At 38.8% G+C, this 20,837-nt stretch overlaps 1 protein-coding gene across 1 annotated transcript in view; it reads right to left on the reverse strand.

Moving 5' to 3' along the window:
* Nucleotides 1-13,541: 13,541 nt before the first annotated feature.
* The window catches only part of LOC126187540 (UDP-glucose 6-dehydrogenase), a 104,232-nt gene continuing 96,936 nt past the window's right edge, over nt 13,542-20,837 (reverse strand). The window contains exon 11 of the mRNA XM_049928687.1: nt 13,542-13,697. Within this exon, the coding sequence (XP_049784644.1) occupies nt 13,615-13,697 (83 nt within the window). The 3' untranslated portion in view covers nt 13,542-13,614. The remainder of the gene's footprint in view (nt 13,698-20,837) is intronic.

Genomic DNA, 20,837 nt, shown 5'->3' on the forward strand with positions numbered 1-20,837 from the left:
GAACTTACCAACATTTCCTCATCTGGGTTACCCAGGGGTGACTCTGCCCTCCTGCAAATTGTTTGCAATGGTGGCAGCTCAATTCCCATAAGAGGTCATTTCACAACTACTGCAATGTTCACTACCAGTAACAATGTTTGTTGTTAATAGTCCCTCAGCTGGTCAGCTGGCAACATTTTTGTCCTGAATGTGCTTGGATGAGCAAATTTCAGATAGTCTCAGACATGGTTCCCTTCCAGGAACTTGATGACCTTCATGCTTCGTTTGCATTTCTGTTTGAAACTGGTGTTGTGTGCTTGTGTGCACCACCAGTTTCAAAGTGCATATTTCTCTACGCCCAAATGCAGTGCCTTATTTCTGTCAGGCAAGTCAACTTCCAGTCTCCCTACAGATGGCGGTTAAGCGTGAACTCTATCACCTTTACAAAGCTGTGGTGATTGAATCTGTCAAAACCAGTGCTTGAACCACAACCCTGATGATGGTTAAAAAACCAAATGACTCCCTCTGGCTCTGTACGGATTTTGGGTCAACAATAAGTGTCCATGGTCATGTGGAAACCTTCCCCATATCACCTTCTCACAAAGCTTGTCAGTGGTGAATATTTTTGTATGATAGACCTTGCCAATGCTTATCTACAGATCCCAGTGAATGAGGAATCACAATGCAATACGGTCATCAATACACCATTTGGCTTGTACAAATACAAATGTTTGCCCTTTGGGATACCTTCTGCTCTGGCAATCTTCCAGGTATACCTGCAACAGTTAACATTATCCATTCCCACTTGTACCATTTACCTAGATAACCTAATAGTTATGGTTGCTATATGCGCAACCTCTGCACCCCCTTTACTATGTTGCATGGTGCAAGGCTCAAGTGCTGCCTACACAAATGCAAGTTTGTTTTTACATTTACTTTATTTTATTTTTTTGTGAGCAATTGGAGTATCTTAGACAGTTGCTCAACAATGACAGGATACAGCCTACTGACCATAACATTTTGGCTGTTGGATCTCTCCATGTCCCCAAAAACTACAGGAGTTGCAGGCTTTTTTGGGTAAAGGGGATTATTATTATTGTAAGTTCCTTCTACAAGCAGCACACATTATGCACCCACTTAACCAGTTGCATAAGAAAGACGTTCAGTTCCAAAACACCATCCAGAGCACTTTAGAGCCTATTACCCATTTTGGGATTGGTGGTGGTGGTCAGGAGTATGTGTCTGGTATTTTGCCCTGATGAGTTCAAAAGCCCACCAGAATACATGGACAAAGCCTTATGCCCTTTTCTGTATCATGTCCCCTTGTTTTGGCTGCTGATGCTTCCCCCTATGACACTGGTGCAGTGCTGGTGCACGATAACAGTGATGGAACTGAGTAACCCATCACCAATATGTTGAGGATACTGATGCCTGCTCAAAGAAACTACTCACAGATTGAGAAGAAGGCTTTAGCAATCATCTTCAGTGTTAAGAAATTCCATGTGTACCTCTTTGGGCTAAGTTTACCCTCATTACTGACCATAAACCATTGGACCATGCTCTCAGCTTCGTGAGCAAATGGCTTGAAGGCTCCAGCTTAGGGCTCTTTTCTTTAGTTCTTACAATTACACCATTAAGTACAAGCCTATTGCACAACATGTAAACACTGATGCGCTCTCTCATCTACCCTCAGGATAAGACCCAGCTTTTGACCAACAGGAGATCCACTGTTTCCACATTGACATAGGATGTTGCTGCACCTTGGATGGGTTTACCATTAATGTTACATCGTGGCAGACATGCTGTAACTCAATCTTGCAGTGTGTCATGCACTATGTGCTGTATGGGTGGCTCACTTATTTTTCCCAATCTGCTGGTCCAGAACTCCAGGCTTGAGCTTGCCTTTCTTATCATTTGTCTGTTGTCTCTGGCGTGCTCCTGCTGGATGTGGAGGCTGATACCCGCCATGTCATTGTCCCAACTATCTTATACTCTCGTATCTCAGAACTCCTCCATTGTGGGCATTAGATTATGTTGCGGATGTAAGCCCTTGCCAGGTGACATGCCTACTGGACAGGACTGGGTCATGGTGCACAGCTGTTCTGCGTATGCCCAATATCAGGCTGCTGCACTTCAGTCTTCCGCCCCATGACCCTCTCCCTGTTAGCCCTGGGACAACATTCACATGGATTTTGCTCGTTCTTTTCTGGACACTTATTGCAACTATCCCTCTGTGTTTAGTGTGGTGTCCAGCACTACGACCGCCACATTCAATGCACTTATCCAGATTCTCGCTGTCAAAGTGCTTCACTGCACCCTCATGTCTGAGAGTGGGCCCCAATTCAAGGTGAGAGCCTTAGAACAGTTCTGTGAGACCAGTGGCATTGAACATTTATTTATCCCACCTTTTCACTCATCCTCCAATGAGGAAATGGTGCAGATGGCATGTATATTTATACAACAAATGTTCAAAGCAGTGGGCACATCCTCCACCACAGAAACACTCACAATGTTCCTGAGCACCTACAGAATCACTCCTGTCCATGACTGTAACCCAGTGGATCTCCTCCATGGGTGACAGCCAAGTACTATCCTCCACCTCCTGGCACCACAACTCTCGGATCCCCAGATCAAACATGCTGGACAATACCCCACAGGTTCAGCAGTCTGGACACATTCAAGTGGAGCGAAAGCTTTGTGGGTGCCAGCTACAGTGGCAGCTACCCATGGGCTGCACCTTATGAGGGTCAATACTATGTCTACTGACTGTGCCCCCTTCAGTAGGTCATTTGGAGTTGGAGTGGCCACCCTTCCAAACCCCTCAACTACACGGGTACAATTTGCACTAAAGGGCACCATCGGCATTTCCTGTGGATGTGGGTTTAGAGGTTGAGACCTCACTGCAGCATCCATCCCTCATCACTCTTCCCCAGTTCACCATCAAACGTTCTACATTCCTTCTCCAGGTGATAGGCTCTTCTGCTGGGACACCAACCACACCACTGGTTCACATTCTGAAACATCATCCATGGCGCTTCAGGCTCTTCACATCCATTTCGGGGATGGGGGTTGGGTTGGGGGAAGAAGGTATCTGGTATTATGGCCCAACGAGTTTGAAAGCCCACCAGAACTCATGGACCTAGACACAGCTGCTAGGTGGCGCTTGTAATATTTGTGAGTGATGCTGTTGCTGCTTCAGCATCATGCCCCATACATGAGCCTGTAGGCACCCGTGGCCATGCTTTAAAGCTAGCAGCATGGGTTTCTGGAGCTCAGTCATACTCTGACTGCGCTCATTCCTTGTATGCAGTGTTGCTTGGTTCCAGGCACTGCTATGTCTGGGCTCTCGATTTTGTTTTTCACTCCAGACTTGTCATTCTGTTGTGCTGTCGTGTTGTTTGTCCATCACAGTTATTATCTTTCATGGTTTTCAGTGATTCATCGTTGAAACCCTGAGCTGGTTAGCCAGTGTCTCCTGGTCATGGTTTATTTTGTTTACTATAGATATGAAATGCAGACTGACGATGGTGAGAAAAGCATTTCTGAAAAAAGAAATTTAAGGGTTAGGAAGTCTTTTCTGATAGTATTATGTTTGGAGTGTAGCCTTCTGTGGAAGTGAAACATGGATGATGAACAGTTGAGATGAGAAGAGAAGAAAAGCTTTTCAATTGTGTTGCTACAGAAAAATATTTAAGATTAGATGGGTAGATTGAATAATTAATGATGAAGCACTGACTCAGACTGAGGAAAAATATTTTTGGCACAACCTGACTAAAAGAAGGAATCTCTTGATAGGACACATCCTGGGGCATCAAGGAATAGTCAATTCACTAATGGAGAGAAATGTGGGGATGAAAATCGTAGAGATAGATGTAGGCAGGAGTACAGTAATCACGTTCATATGGATGTAGTTGTGGTGGTTACACAGAGATGAAGACACTTGCACAGGATAGTCTGGCATGGGGAACTGTATCACACCAGTCTTCAGACTGAAGACCACAGTAATGGGTTGCACAAGAGTTTATAAGCAGCCTCGACTTTAGAAGTGAGTACATTTACAATTAACTAAAGAAAGTAAAAATAGGTGTAAATCAGCTGTGTCTAATACAAGAAAGGATAAGTGGAAGTAGTATCTAAGTACATAATTAGAAAACAGCATATGGTGAGTGCCATACAAAATATTCAGTGCAAAAGTGAAGACCCCTCATGATATTGGCCAACCGATTACTAGACATCTGTGAAATGACTTGGGAATGGAGACAAACAGCATACATTGTCATCCAAACAGATCAAGTAATTGAAACTTTGCTCACAGCAGAAATGGAACAAAATTACACAGCAAATATGATTGTTTATCCAAATACAGAAGAGTGGATTGCACTAACAGTACCCAAGCTAAAGATGTGAGGTCTCCTGGTCCTGATGGCATCCAATCAGAAGTGGTGCAACATCCATCACCACAGGTTGTACCGTATCTAACCAAAGTTTGAAATGCTGCTTGAAGGCTGGGCTGGATTCATTAAGCCTGGACGACTATCAGGGCAATAATTATTAAAAAAATCCATGGACAATGATCCTGTGGATACTAAAATAAAGGGTGATTATAATTAAAGATAAACTTTCAAATGGCTATAGAAATAACACCACTGGTCAGAAAGATGTCAAATTGCAATGGAATATTACCAGAGAAGGGGGAAAACATATGGCAGAAAAAAAATAAATAGTTACAAAATGTAGCAATAGATAGTGCTGTAAGCATCATGATTTAATAGTGGTCAACTACAAATGACAAATGAATCATACAACAATGCCTAAGGTGTGCATTTGATGTTAAACAAACTGTTCTACTCAGTGTGCATTTGTGTACAGGAGTGATACTGTTACTTATGTGTGCCCGTCCACCACGGCAAGGTTGTATCACATCAGATGGGAAAAATAAGTTTTTAATTGTCCTGAGGCCAAAAACTGCATAAAAAGCGACTCACATCAGTTTTTTATTGTCCTGAAGGCAAAAACCACTTAAAAAGCATCAATCACATGGGCTTTTAAGTGTCCTGCAATACTGCATAAAAAGCATCAATCAAAATCAAATCAGATTATTAATTTCCATGTGACTGTCGCAAAACATGTTCAGTATACTGTCCACCATTTCCTGCAACAAGTTGAAATCGAGAAACAGCATGTTCCACAACTGATCGAAGTGTTTCTGGGGTCACGTTCAGAATGTGTTGTGCAATGCATGCCTTCGATGCAGCTAAGTTTGCAATCAGAACACTGAACACAACATCTTTCAGATAGATTCACAGCCAGAAGTCACATGGATTAAGATCAGGTGATCAGGATGGCCAGGCTGTAGGGAAATGGTGGCTGATAATTCTAGCATTTCCGAAATGGCACTTCAGCAGCTGCTTAACTGGATTTGCAATGTGTGGAGGTGCACCATCTTGCATAAAAATGATCCCATCCACACATTCACACTGTTGGAGATCTGGAATGGTGTGGTTGCTCAAAAGACACTCATAGCGCTTACCAGTGATGGTACAGCTAACAGGACCGGGAGCGCCTGTCTCTTCGAAAAAATATGGCCCTATGAGATATGATGCAATAAACCTGCACCACACAGTGACCTTTTCAGGATGAATTGCTACTGGTTGATTTGCATGTGGATTTTCTGTTTCCCATATTCGACAATTCTGTGTACTGACATATCATGTCAGATAGAAGTCCACAAAATCTTCCATGACCGATCATTGTCCACTTCCATGCGAGCAAGAAATTCAGCAAAGGTCTCCCTGCTGGCAGACTAACAGAAAGCAACTCATGCACTTGGGTAATTTTGAGTGGATAGCAAAGAAGGACGTTTCGTAGGATCTTATGCACCATGCTCATGAGTATCTCCAATGTTCGGGCAATTCTCCGTGCACTACATGTTTGCACATCACCACTTGTTTCCTCCTGCATTGCTGTGGCCACTGCTTCCACTGACTTCAAATCAAATTGTTTCTTCCCTTTACCAGATTGCACACCAAAATAACCATCTTTGAATTTCCGAGTCATTTCCTCCAGACCCACGGAAGTCATTTGACCAACGCTGTTTTTCAAACCCTTCAGTGTCCAGAACTTCTGCAGAGCGACTTGTGCACAGTCATCCTTCTTGTAATGCAGCTTTACAAGCACTCCTGCATTGAGACAGTCATGGTGAACATCACAGATGAGAAAGGATGAAAAGCCGTGTACCCGGCATGTTTATACCAACTTCAGTGGGTCATGGGCATGACAGGTGTTTCCATTTATGTATTCTGACACATACAACACCATCTATTGTACAATTTTCACACTATTTTTTTTCTTCTGCCATACATTTCCCACCTTCCCCAATAATATTCCATTGCAATTTGATGTCATTCTGACCAGTGTGTTATTTCTACAGCATTTTGAAAGTTTAATTATAATCACCCTGTATATAAACCAACATATAATTGATACACTGACTAATGAGTGGGAACATTTTATTTGCAGCCACCTTCAAGTGCACATGGGATCTTACGGAATTAGGCAAGTCAGTGCGACTTCAGATAAACCAAGTCAACTGATGATGCTGCAAACCAAGCAGGTTAACCATGCACATAGCAGGTAACGCTACTGACAGATATGCAATGGCAGTAATGATGAACATCATAGGCACAAAATTTTGGAACCAAAGTATAAAACTCTGTTCTAAACCATAGATTGGGATGCATAGTCATTATGCCATCCTTTGCAAATTAAACAAATTATCTGATGCTAACCTGGCCTCTGCAGGCTCCATTGAATTTGGGTTGCAACACACTTGAGAGGTTGGCCGAAAATCTTACATTGTGACAGTCTTTTTGTTGTGTCTGTCTATGACTCAGGATCTCCACTATATGGTGAGCAGCGATTTTTCCTTTTCATAATATTGAATCATTCAACCTTGCCTTGGTGGACGGGCATACATAAGTAACAGTATCACTCCTGTGCACACATTTGGAATGATACAGGTTAAACATTAACAGCAAATCAGTTACAGCCACTTACACTGACAGTTCTGAAATTAACTTCTAGATTATTTTATACTTGTGTACATTTTGGCAGAAAAACAGCTGCATGAAAAAAGAAAAGCCATTATGCCTTCTCTTACCCTATAAAGCTTTTTTTTTGCCTCATACTTCAAATAAAGCGAGCATTTTTGGGCAATGTCTAGATTTATTTACTACAAAATTAAGAGTTAGGTTTTCGGATACATGAGGATTTCCAGATTGCTGCCTACTCTCTACCGTTAACCTTTGTATACTCTTGCAACAGAGCATAAAACTTATTCTGAACCATAGATAGGGATGCACAGTCTATGTGGAAATTATTTTACTTCTAATGTTGTTGTGAATTTCACGCGCTTTGCAGCCCGAATGTAGGTACACTACCTCTGTCTCATGTGGAACACACAACTGTGTGCCAGGTTCAGAAATATGAAGTTTTGAAACTACTGGGATAACTGTATCTGATATTTGAAGTGTTTGACACACCTGTCAGCTACAAGGCTGCATCACACTGGATGAAGATAGGTAACCTTGACAAAGTTAAGAGGATATCTGAGTGATAAATAAATAGCTCAAAAAGATGCAAATGGATACAAGGCAAAGAGAGTGGAGAGAAAGCAATAAATTTTGCAAGTTTTCAGCTTAATGCTGTGTATTGCATAACTCATGATCCATCTTAGCAAAAATGTGGTGAGTCCTAACGTAACTGCAGCAAAGATATTAATAATCAGTAATAATAATAAAGACTGGAAATATATCTTCATTCATCCATTGTACAAGATCGGGCACAAAACAAATATGAACAACCGCCAAAAAAATTTCTCTCCTTCAAGTCAATTTTCTCAGCCTGTCACAATAACAGAACAACAACTAAGTATAAAAATAATGGAGAGTACCTTGAACCAAGCAAGCTTCTGCCCTCTTTAGTGATGTGCAGAACAAATCTTCAATGTAAAAACAATACTAAATACAAAGCAGTCAGAGACAGCTGAATCATCTGTTTATTTTTTTTAACACTAACTAACAAGCAATCTCTCATTTCCATGCTCAAAGTATAGTGGCTGAATCCTAAAATTCTAAATATAACTAAACAGACCCACAACAATATAGGAAAGTGATATTCTTCAGCAATATATCTGTATCTTACTGATCAAAACATGTTTCTGGCAGGGTAACAATCTGTTTTCACTCCTCTTTAACAAGATTCTGGAGAGAGTCATCTGAGAATGAGAAAAAAACAAATGGAAAATTCTAAACTAGCAGACCCCCATACAATTAGAATGACAGAAAGATGAAATCAAAATTTCATGCCTAACTTCTGCAGATGACTTGGCCATATTAGCACTGGCAGGTCACTGCAATGAAACACATAAAAACCCTCAAAGAATGTGCTTAAAAGTTTGCTTAAAAAATTCCTTCCATGAAAGCACAAATCACGTGTTCAAAACCCTGCATCCAAAACTGTCTACAAAGTATATTCAGACTGAGAGAGTTCTGTATGTGAAGCACCTAGGTGAGATCTCTGAGAAGAGAAAAAATAGCATGGAGGATACACATTCAGAAACTCAAGAAGTCATATGGAAGAACTCATGATATCTACAACTAAAAATCTCTCATCACACATTTAAATATCAGGCACTACAACATATTTATCAAACCAGAAATGCTGTATGCCAGCAGTACTCTCAGACTTCACATAAAAGAAAGACATGGAAAACATCTGGAAACAGGAATTCAAAATTCTTGGCACAGGCATAAAGGGTTATGGCTATAGACAAAAATCAGAAAACAACAAAAAAATTCTCAAACTGTTTCACTGGAAAGGAGATAGAAAATTAAGGGGAACATCCATGGGCACTCAGCAACATGACTTACCTACAAGATTTTAACATACATAGAACAATTGAAAGCTATATCCTATATTCAAAAGCCACAAAAGGTGATTGAAAGCTGTACGTGGGATTCACAAATCACAAAAAACCAGAAAGTGCCCAGGTAAATTCCTTGTAGCTTTTAGACAGAAGCTCGCGCAGACAAAAAATTGACAGATGGTAAGTGAATTCAGAGAATGAAACTGCAAAGAATGCAGGAACAAAATGGACTGAAAAAAGAAAGAGAATTCATAGAGAGAGAAAAATGAGAGCTGCATAGGGCCTCAGAAAAACTGAATCATAAGGCTTGCATGATCCAATCACACATAATAATAATAATAATAATAATAATAACAATAATAATAATAATAATGTCTGAGAAAGGAAAGAATAATAATAATAACAATAATAATAATAGAAGATAGAAAAAAGTGAAAATAGAAGGAAACAAAACTAAACACTCAACACAAACCAAAAGAAATTTTACCAGACAATAGATAATACACGCATTAAAATAGACAATCCACCAAACATAACAGACATGGAACACTTCTGGAGCAACATATGGTCAAACCCGGTACAACATAACAGACATGCACGGTGGATACAAGCAGAAACAGACACATACAAGATGATACCACAAATGCCTGAAGTGATAATTTTGCAACATGAAGTCACCCAAGCAATCAATTCTATGCACAATTGGAGAGCCCCTGGAAAAGATAAAATAGCTAATTTCTGGCTAAAGAAGTTAACCTCAACACATTCACATCTAACTAAATTACTTAACAGTTACATTGCAGACCCATACACAGTCCCTGACACACTTACACAAGGAATAACTTATCTGAAACCTAAAGACTAAGCAGACACAGCAAACCCAGCAAAATATTGCCCCATAACATGCCTACCAACAATATACAAAATATTAACTTCAGTCATTACACAAAAATTAATGACACATACATCACAGAACAAAATTATAAATGAAGAACAAAAAGGCTGCTGCAAAGGAGCACGAGGATGTAAAGAGCAACAGATAATAGACACAGAGGTGACATATCAAGCTAAAACTAAACAAAGGTCGCTACACTAGGCATACATTGATTACCAAAAAGCTTTTGATAGTGTACCCCACTCATGGTTACTACAAATATTGGAAATATACAAAGTAGATCCTAAATTGATACAGTTCCTAAACATAGTAATTAAAAATTGGAAAACCACACTTAATATCCAAACAAATTCAAATAATATCACATCACAGCCAATACAGATTAAGTGTGGAATATAACATGGAGACTCATCAAGTCCTTCCTGGTTCTGCATTGCTCTGAACCCACTATCCAACATGCTAAATAATACAAATTGTGGATATAATATTACTGGAACATATCACCACAAAATCACACATCAGCTATACATGGACGATCTAAAACTACTGGCAGCAACAAATCAACAACTCAACCAATTACTAAAGATAACAGAAGTATTCAGCAATGATATAAATATGGCTTTTGGAACAGACAAATGTAAGAAAAATAGCATAGTCAAGAGAAAACACACTAAACAAGAAGATTACATATTGGATAACCACAGCGACTGCATAGAAGCGATGGAAAAAACAGATGCCTATAAATATCTAGGATACAGACAAAAAATAGGAATAGATAATACAAATATTAAAGAAGAACTAAAAGAAAAATATAGACAAAGACTAACAAAAATACTGAAAACAGAATTGACAGCAAGAAACAAGACAAAAGCTATAAATACTTATACTATACCAATATTGACCTACTCATTTGGAGTAGTGAAATGGAGTAACACAGACCTAGAAGCACTCAATACACTTACACGATCACAATCCCACAAATATAGAATACATCACATACATTCAGCAACAGAAAGATTCACATTAAGCAGAAAGGAAGGAGGAAGGAGATTTATCAACATAAAAAACCTACATTATGGACATAATAGAGGGAAACATTCCACGTGGGAAAAATATATCTAAAAACAAAGATGATGTAACTTACCAAACGAAAGCGCTGGCATGTTGATAGACACACAAACAAATACAAACATACAAATTTCAAGCTTTCGCAACCAACAGTTGCTTCATCAGGAAAGAGGAAAAGACGAAAGGATGTGGGTTTTAAGGGAGAGGGTAAGGAGTCATTCCAATCCCGGGAGCGGAAAGACTTACCTTAGGGAGAAAAAAGGACAGGTACACACACACACACACACACACACACACACACACACACACACACACACACACACATATATATCCATCTGCACATACACAGACACAAGCAGACATTTGTAAAGGCAAAGAGTTTGGGCAGAGATGTCAGTGGAGGCGGAAGTACAGAGGCAAATATGTTGTTGAATGACAGGTGAGGTATGAGTGGCAGTAACTTGAAATTAGCGGAGGTTGAGGCCTGGTGGGTAACAGGAAGAGAGGATATACTGAAGGGCAAGTTCCCATCTCCGGAGTTCTGACAGGTTGGTGTTAGTGGGAAGTATCCAGATAACCCGGACAGTGCAACACATCGACTACGCCATTGCAATTTCATAACCACTTCTACAACCCTTTAGATCACATAACATCAACAGATACAAAGAAAGTACATTGGGAAAAGAAAACACTACATGGCAAGCACCCGTTTCATCTAACACAGCCACACATCGATCAAGACGCATCCAACACATGGCTAAGAAAAGGCAATATATACAGTGAGACAGAAGGATTCATGAGTGCAATACAGGATCAAACAATAAACACCAGATATTATAGCAAGCATATTATTAAAGATCCCAATACCACAACAGATAAATGCAGACTTTGCAAACAACAAAGAGAAACAGTAGAACACATCACAAGTGGACGTACAATACTAGCAAATACAGAATACACCAGAAGACATGACAATGTAGCAAAAATAATACATCAACAACTTGCCATACAACATAAACTAATAAAAAAACACATTCCCACATACAAGTATGCACCACAAAATGTACTGGAGAATGATGAATACAAATTATACTGGAACAGAACCATTATAACAGATAAAACAACACCACATAACAAACCTGACATCATACTCACCAATAAGAAGAACAAATTAACACAACTAATCGAGATATCCATACCAAATACAACAAATATACAGAAGAAAACGGGAGAAAAAATTGAAAAATACATCCAACTGGCTGAGGAAGTCAAGGACATGTGGCATCAGGATAAATTTGACATTATACCAATTATACTATCAACTACAGGAGTCATACCACACAATATCCACCAGTACATATGCAATACAGCTACATCCAAACGTATATATACAACTACAGAAATCTGTAATTATTGATACATGTTCAATTACCCGAAAGTTCGTAAATGCAATGTAGCATATACCGTACAGTTAAAAGGAAGTCACACTTGATCAAGGTCCGCTTCACTTTCCATTTTTAACCAGACATAACATCTGAGAAAGGAAAGAAATAATAATAATAATAATTACTTTGGAGATGGTATCTTGTTACTGTTTAGGGGAGTACAATTTTTAATGAACATGTGTGACAAGCATGTGTAATGTGCAGTGAACTGAGCTAACAAAACATGGCTTAAGGACTGATGTAGTGCTTCAGTTTGGCACTAGCTGCTTGCCGCACCTTCAAGGTGCTACAGACATTCTTCGGGGTTCTGACAAAAGGGATATCATTGGAGTGTTCAACTCAACAATGTCACTCATTTTTATTTATTAGCAAATGTATACGTAACACTTTCCAGACTTTTGTAATACACTACCTAACATATTCCTAATAATATTATACAGTGCTATTTCACTTCTGTAAATACTCTTTTCATTTTGCCCAGTTTTCTCAAAGTTGTGAGGTGACACGAATGTTTTATAACTCCTTTGTACTTTTTTCCTTTTTCCTGACCCTAACATAATCAATTTTTTCAGTTTGTTGGCCTAGTGTTAAGAAACATCACTTACACATTTATTTTCTCATCATACATCTTCAGTAGTACACAAAACAGAGAAGCAGAGCACTCCAAAATATACTGCATGCTGTGGACCTGACCACAATCAACCCTCATCCTTCAAGCTCCAGCTTGCTAAGTTTGTCACTTATCATTCATTCATTCATTCACACATTGTGTTCTGTAAATCCCACCACAATGGAAAGGCTATGGGGATGTGGAATGAATCATGTCACACATTAACAGGCAGAAGCAGCCACAGCAGGTTACTTCATTGATGCCACAACTGAATAATCTCTAAGTGATGTTTTCACTGTTTTCTTCAATACATTTGTCTTGGAAGGTAGGGGATAGGGGCAGGTTAGTAATTCAAACACATTGAAGATCATGTTATGTAGAACATCCAAGATATTACAAGCAGTGGCTTAATTAAGAGTACACCTCAATTATTGCAAATTATATTCATCATTCGTGAGGCATGCCATCTGTGACCTCCAGTTCTTTAAAAAATTAGAAATCAATGCAATCTTAATGTGTGTGGCACCATAATTTAAATAATTAGAAAAAGGTGAAGAATGAAACAGTTCTGTCAGTTTCAGGGAGAAAGTGGGCTGTACCTGACTCCACAAATACTTAAATGAATTCCAGTATTTTTTTTTTTTTTATTGGGATGTAAGTTCTTACACATTACAGTGCCATCATAAATGCATCAATGTACTTTATTGCACTGCAGTAGCAATGTTGCCAGGGAAGGATGTAGCCATGATCTCCCATAAGAAAGTCTCCCAGCACCTGGAGAAAAACAAATAAAACAGTAATTAGAATGACAAGTTTTTTTTAACAGTTAGCATCTCAAATATTTGTTGAGTAATTGTACTTGTACTTCAGTTATTTTATTTTGAGTTTTTGGATATGGTTTTAGTGTATAAATAACTTACTTATCTGTGGAAAGCTAACATTACATGCATGCTTAGTGTGGCTCTGTTGATAAAATACAATATTTATAGCTACATCTACATACATACTCTAGAAGCCATAGTATGGTGTGTGTTGGAGAGTACCTTGTACCACTACTAATCATTCCCTTTTCAGTTCCATTCACAAATGGAATAGGAATAAGACTCTAAAGTTGCCATTTTGGTCAGTTTTTAGAACTGTCATGCCACAAGAACTAAATTTTATAGGTGACACATAAAACTTATTACATTCCAGAGCATTATTGGTTATTCATTTTGTATGAGAATTCTGTAATGAATAACAAATCTGTACTCATGGCTAGTGCCTCCTTGTAAACATCTGTGGGATAGATGGTTCACTATTGATGGACTGAGCTTGTGCTCTCTTGAAATGTCACGATCAACTCTTTAGCAAATTCTTAATGTAATTTGGTCTAAATAAAAGTGCGTGCACGTTTGACTGAAAAACACAAGAAACAAAGTCTACACTGCACCACTTGAAACAAGCAGCGTATTTCTTGTCCATTGACATTGTGCTTCTTCGCAAAAACACCCACTTGCATTCTGCTGACTTGATGGAGGATTTGCTCCATCAGTTTAAATGGGTAGTTTCTGAACATTAACCTTATAGCCTGGTCTTGGCCTTGAGTGATTATCACCATTTTCCCAAATAGAAGGACTTTGTGGGGGAGGGATCACTGTGGAAATGACAACAAACTGAGAGAGGACATTAGTGCCTGATTCAACAACTTGGTGGCAACTGCAAAAGGCATGTGAAAGCTTGTGGAGACATACATAAAATGTTTTTAAACTTGAAGAGTGACTACATACAAAAATAGCTAAGATATCAAAATATGTTGTAACATGAGTTTCCTTTCCTCATCTTGAACTAAAGTACCTGGAGAAACCAACATTACTCTTATTCTACGTATCATTAATATGTTGTTTCCAATTAAATTTCTTATCAGTCTGGCTACTAATTGTTTTTTTTAACATTTTTTGCTAGTTACTTTCCTTACTTTATGCTCTTCCTTTATCGGTTAAGTTATGTACTGTCTAATACAGATTTGTGGGTACCATGTTTTATATCAAAATGTAATCATACAATAATGTTAATCACTCCTATTGACATATGTCAGTTGTATTTCATGTTAACTTAGTTTTGTCAGCAAAAATAACTATTTTGCTTCACAAATGTAAGAGAGGTCATTTATGTCCTTGTGGTTTTCAATTTGTAGACTGGTTTGATGCAGCTCTCCACATTAGACTTTCCAAGATTTAACTTTATATTCAAAGTTAAAAAATTTCTCTTTTCCAGGAATGTTTATCTTGCTATTGACAGTCTTCATTTTACGTCCTGTCTACTTTGCCCATTGTCACTTACATTATTGCCCAAATAGCAAAATTGTCTACTACTTTTAATGTTTCATTTCCTAATCTAATTCTTCAGCATCACCTAATTTAATTTGACTACATTGTTTCCTTCATTTTACTTTCATTGATATTCATCTTATTACCTCTTTTCACAACACTGTGCATTCTGTTCAAATGCTCTTCTAAATCTTTTCCCATCCCTGACTGAATTAAAACGTCATCAACAAACATCAAAGTTTTTACTTCTTCTCATCGATTTATAATTCCCTTTCCAAAATGTCTCCATTTCTTTTAGATATCACTAAACATATGGTTTGAATAACATCAGGCATGTACTACAATAATGTTTCACTCCCTTCTTACCAATGCTTCCTTAAGTTCTTATAACCCCAGTCTAGTTTTCTGTACAAGTGGTAGATTACTTTTTGCTTCCTGTATTTTACTCCTCTTACATTCAGAATTTCAAAAAGTGTATTGAGCCAGCATTGTCGAAAGCTTTCTCTACATAAAAGAATCTGTTAAAGGTAGTAGGATTGCCCATTTTAAGTGTATCACCTAAGGTAAGTCTTCGGGTCAGTTTGCCTAACATGTTCCTACATTTCTCTGGAACACAAACTGATCTTCCCCAATGTCAGCTTTTGCCTAAGGATCTCAATAACTATGAGCAAATACCATCTCGGGTCTTTTTTCAACATAGGTCATTTAGTCCTCTGTCAAATTCTTCTCACAATTTGTCTCATCATAACCTACTCCCTTTTCTCATTCAACAACATTGTCTTGAAGCTCATTTCTCTTCTATATATTCCTTCCACTTTTCAGCTTTCTGTCCTGGCTCTTGATATTCATAGAGCTGTTTCTTTTTAATCCAAAGGTCTCTATTTTCCTACAGGTAACATTTGTTTTTTCCTCTAATCATACACGGTTCTAAAGCCTTGTATCTCTTGTCCAGCTATTCCTTCTTGGCCATTTTGTACATTCTGCACCCACTTTTTAGATGTGTGTATTCCTGTCACCTGCTTGATTTGCTGAGTTTTTATATTTTCTCCTTTCATCATATCAGTAAACATCTCACTTGTTATCCAAGGATTTCTGCTGGGCCACATGGTTTGCCTGTTTGATCCTCTGCTGTCACCACAATCTACCTGTTTATCTTCTATTGTATTTCTTATCCCCATTTCTGTCAATTGTTGCTTAATGCTCCTTTTGAAACTGTAAACTGCCTCTGAATTTTTTTCAATTTATCCACCTTTCTGCAGTTTCTTCAGTTCTAAGCAGCAGTCAATGAATTACGTGTGCAGAATACACACATGGTCTTGGGGCTGGTTTGTAGTATAAAACCTGGTTTCGAAATCTCTGTTACCATTATGTAATCTGTTTGGAGCCTTCCGGTGTCGTATCTTATATATATCCGGTATTTTATTTTGTTATATATGTATAAAAGGCATGTCTGGAAAGTAAATACTATCTTGGAAAATAAGTCTAAACATTTTTGTTTTCAAACCAAACTTTATTTTCACAAGAAAGAGCATCACTTGAACTCTTAGTCTATGTAGTAGTCACAATTGTTCAAACATTTGTAACAGCAGGAAAGTAACTTTTCTATGCCTCTTCATAGAAAGATGCTGCCAATGAAAACAGCTACTGCTGAACCCCATTTTTTGCACTGCCATCGCTATCATAGCGCCTTGCTCCAAAATCACACTTAAAGTTCAAGAACAGGTGGTAGTCAGAAGTTGCGAGACTGGGACTGTATGATGGGTGATCCAACTGCTCCCAACCAAAATGCTGAGTGACACCAGAACAATGGGGACATGCATTGTCACAAAGCAACACAGAGCCTTGGCTCTGTATTCCACACCTTTTGTTTTGAATTCAGTGCTGGAGTTTTCAGTGTTTCACAGCATTGTACCACATTGACAGTCTCACCTTTGGGAAGGAAGTTGTCAGACAGTCTGCCCTGAATGCAGTGCACAATTTTTTGTGCAAGAAATGTGTGTGTGTTTTTTTTTGTTTGTTTTTGGGGGGGGGGGGGGGGGGTAGGAGATTGTGAGTACCTCCAGTCCATCAACTGTTGTTTTGATTCTGGAGGGACCTCACAAACCCATTTCATCAACAGTCACAATTCTATTTAAGAATTCATCTCCCACATAAAGTATTTGGTATGAAATGTCAAAGCACTGCAGTCCCTTTGTTTTGCGGAATTCTATAAGCATTTTCAGAAGCCAAAGGGGACACAGTTTGCAAGAATTTAAGTGATTTGTGACAATCTTGTGCAAAACCATTTTCTAAATCTTTGGAAACTCTACATAGACCATTTTTATTGTGAACTGTCTGTTTTCACGAATTTTCTCAATTGCTTTCTCGACTAAACCATCATTAAATTGTCCCACCCACTTTCTCATCATTTCATGTCATTCCATTTTCACGATAAATCTCTAAAAGCTGATGAATTTTAACTGGCTGAGAATTCTTCCCTTTCAAAAACCATATTACAGAAGGCACTTCATACACTGTAGGCTCAGAGATGGTCTTAAAAGTTTTGAGTGATCACTAAAAAATGTAAACACAACACAATCCTGCTGTAATGACATCAGTGGAAAGACAATGAGCCAGAGAGGCGAGTGTGAATGTGTGGAACTGTGATGCTAGTACTGCGGTGGTAGTAGAATGAGACTTTACTTAGTTTCTGGACACACCTTGTACAGTTGGAAGGTGATTCTTGGTCGACATGATTATTTCTGGTTGGTTAAATGTGGTATATACAGGGTGTTTCAAAAATGACCAGTATATTTGAAACGGCAATAAAAACTAAACGAGCAGCGATAGAAATACACCATTTGTTGCAATATGCTTGGAACAACAGTACATTTTCAGGCGGACAAACTTTCGGAATTACAGTAGTTACAATTTTCAACAACAGATGGCGCTGCAAGTGATGTGAAAGATATAGAAGACAACGCAGTCTGTGGGTGCGCCATTCTGTACGTCGTCTTTCTGCTGTAAGCGTGTGCTGTTCACAAGGTGCAAGTGTGCTGTAGACAACATGGTTTATTCCTTAGAACAGAGGATTTTTCTGGTGTTGGAATTCCACCGCCTAGAACACAGTGTTGTTGCAACAAGACGACGTTTTCAATGGAGGTTTAATGTAACCAAAGGACCGAAAAGCGATACAATAAAGGATCTGTTTGAAAAATTTCAATGGACTGGGAACGTGACGGATGAACGTGCTGGAAAGGTAGGGCGACCACGTACGGCAACCACAGAGGGCAACGCGCAGCTAGTGCAGCAGGTGATCCAACAGCGGCCTCGGGTTTCCGTTCGCCGTGTTGCAGCTGCGGTCCAAATGACGCCAACGTCCACGTATCGTCTCATGCGCCAGAGTTTACTCCTCTATCCATACAAAATTCAAACGCGGCAACCCCTCAGCGCCGCTACCATTTCTGCACGAGAGAGACATTCACTAACGATATAGTGCACAGGATTGATGACGGCGATATGCATGTGGGCAGCATTTGGTTTACTGACGAAGCTTATTTTTACCTGGACGGCTTCGTCAATAAACAGAACTGGCGCATATGGGGAACCGAAAAGCCCCATGTTGCAGTCCCATCATCCCTGCATCCTCAAAAAGTACTGGTCTGGGCCGCCATTTCTTCCAAAGGAATCATTGGCCCATTTTTCAGATCCGAAACGATTACTGCATCACGCTATCCGGACATTCTTCGTGAATTTGTGGCGGTACAAACTGCCTTAGACGACACTGCGAACACCTTGTGGTTTATGGAAGATGGTGCCCGGCCACACCGCACGGCCGACGTCTTTAATTTCCTGAATGAATATTTCGATGATCGTGTGATTGCTTTGGGCTATCCGAAACATACAGGAGGCGGCGTGGATTGGCCTCCCTATTCGCCAGACATGAACCTCTGTGACTTCTTTCTGTGGGGACACTTGAAAGACCAGGTGTACCGCCAGAATCCAGAAACAATTGAACAGCTGAAGCAGTACATCTCATCTGCATGTGAAGCCATTCCGCCAGACACGTTGTCAAAGGTTTCGGGTAATTTCATTCAGAGACTACGCCATATTATTGCTACGCATGGTGGATATGTGGAAAATATCGTACTATAGAGTTTCCCAGACCGCAGCGCCATCTGTTGTTGCAAATTGTAACTACTGTAATTTCAAAAGTTTGTCTGCCTGAAAATGTACTGTTGTCCCAAGCACATTGCAACAAACGGTGTATTTCTAACGCTGCTCGTTTAGTTTTTATTGCCATTTCAAATGTACCGGTCATTTTTGAAACACCCTGTAGGTCACAATTAATATTACGTGGGGAATATAAAATGTTGGAGTAATTTGTGAATAGTGAATGAAAACATCATGCAGGATCTCACATTGCCACTAACTGTTCAACCATATAATTTTTGGAGTATATTTTCTACAAGTTAAAGTCTTTTAAAAAAATATATAATGCTATGGGCTAAAGAATTAGCGTTGTTGCTCTACAGTTTCCACATTTCAGCAGTTCATTAGCAGCATGTGTAAAATAGTTGCCCAATTAGATTGTCATCTTCAATATTAAGCATTGTGCTATTAGATAAGGAGGCTACTGGGATAAATGCACATCTTTTTCCTCAGTTACAATCAAACTGTACTATATTACTTCATGTCAGTTTGAATGTAGCAAGTTGGAGCCGTGACCTGCTTTCAAAATACCTTCTTTATTATAAATCTCGTTAATAAAAGAATGTATTTTTGTAGTGCAATTTATAACTAAAGTAGCACATTTTTAAACTAAATATTGATCTAATTGAGCACAATTGTTCTCTAGCCTTACTTTTTCAGTAAAATTGGTTTAGCTGAAAATAGCTGTTAGAAGGAGCAGTGAAATATCTGCAGCTTTCATCTGGAATTCCAGTAAAAATGCTATTAATGAATGTAATTTATTTGGGTTCATTATCAAAATTATGGTAAGCAGCACTCTGTCCTTTTAATAATATTATTGTTATGCCATCCTGGGCTTTCTGGGGTTAGTTTAAATTAGGAAATAAATTTAAATTATTTAATCAATGAATTAAAATCATGCCCTCAATGTGTATGCAATGATTTACGCATCAGCAATATAAGATGATGAATAAGGTTGAAAACTGTATATCTTCATGCATTGCATTCCATAGATATCATTCAGAGGATGAACCTTCAGGTGTATGGAATGAGTCAAGTTATACATGAAAAACAGACAAGCAAATGATATAAACTTAAATCATACACTGTAGCAATGATAAACTGAAATGCTTAATACTCTTTGTAATTATGACAGTGAAATATAACCTAGCAAATTAGAGAGGAAGCCATAACACTGAAAAAAGCTGTTTCTTCCTCTGCTGAACTCCAGGTTGGAATACCAACAATATTAGGAAATAAACAGATTGCTAGTCACTGTAAAGATTGTCTGTTGAGCTGCAGACAGGCACAATGAAAAGACTGTTACAAATTATATTTATTGGCTAAAGCCTTCTTCACCGAAGAAAACAAACACACATCCATACAAGCAAGCACACCTCATGCATGATGACCACTACTACTGGCAGCTCAGACT

The sequence above is a fragment of the Schistocerca cancellata genome, chromosome 5 (assembly GCF_023864275.1).
Source record: "Schistocerca cancellata isolate TAMUIC-IGC-003103 chromosome 5, iqSchCanc2.1, whole genome shotgun sequence".
Classification (NCBI taxonomy): Eukaryota; Metazoa; Arthropoda; class Insecta; order Orthoptera; family Acrididae; genus Schistocerca; species Schistocerca cancellata.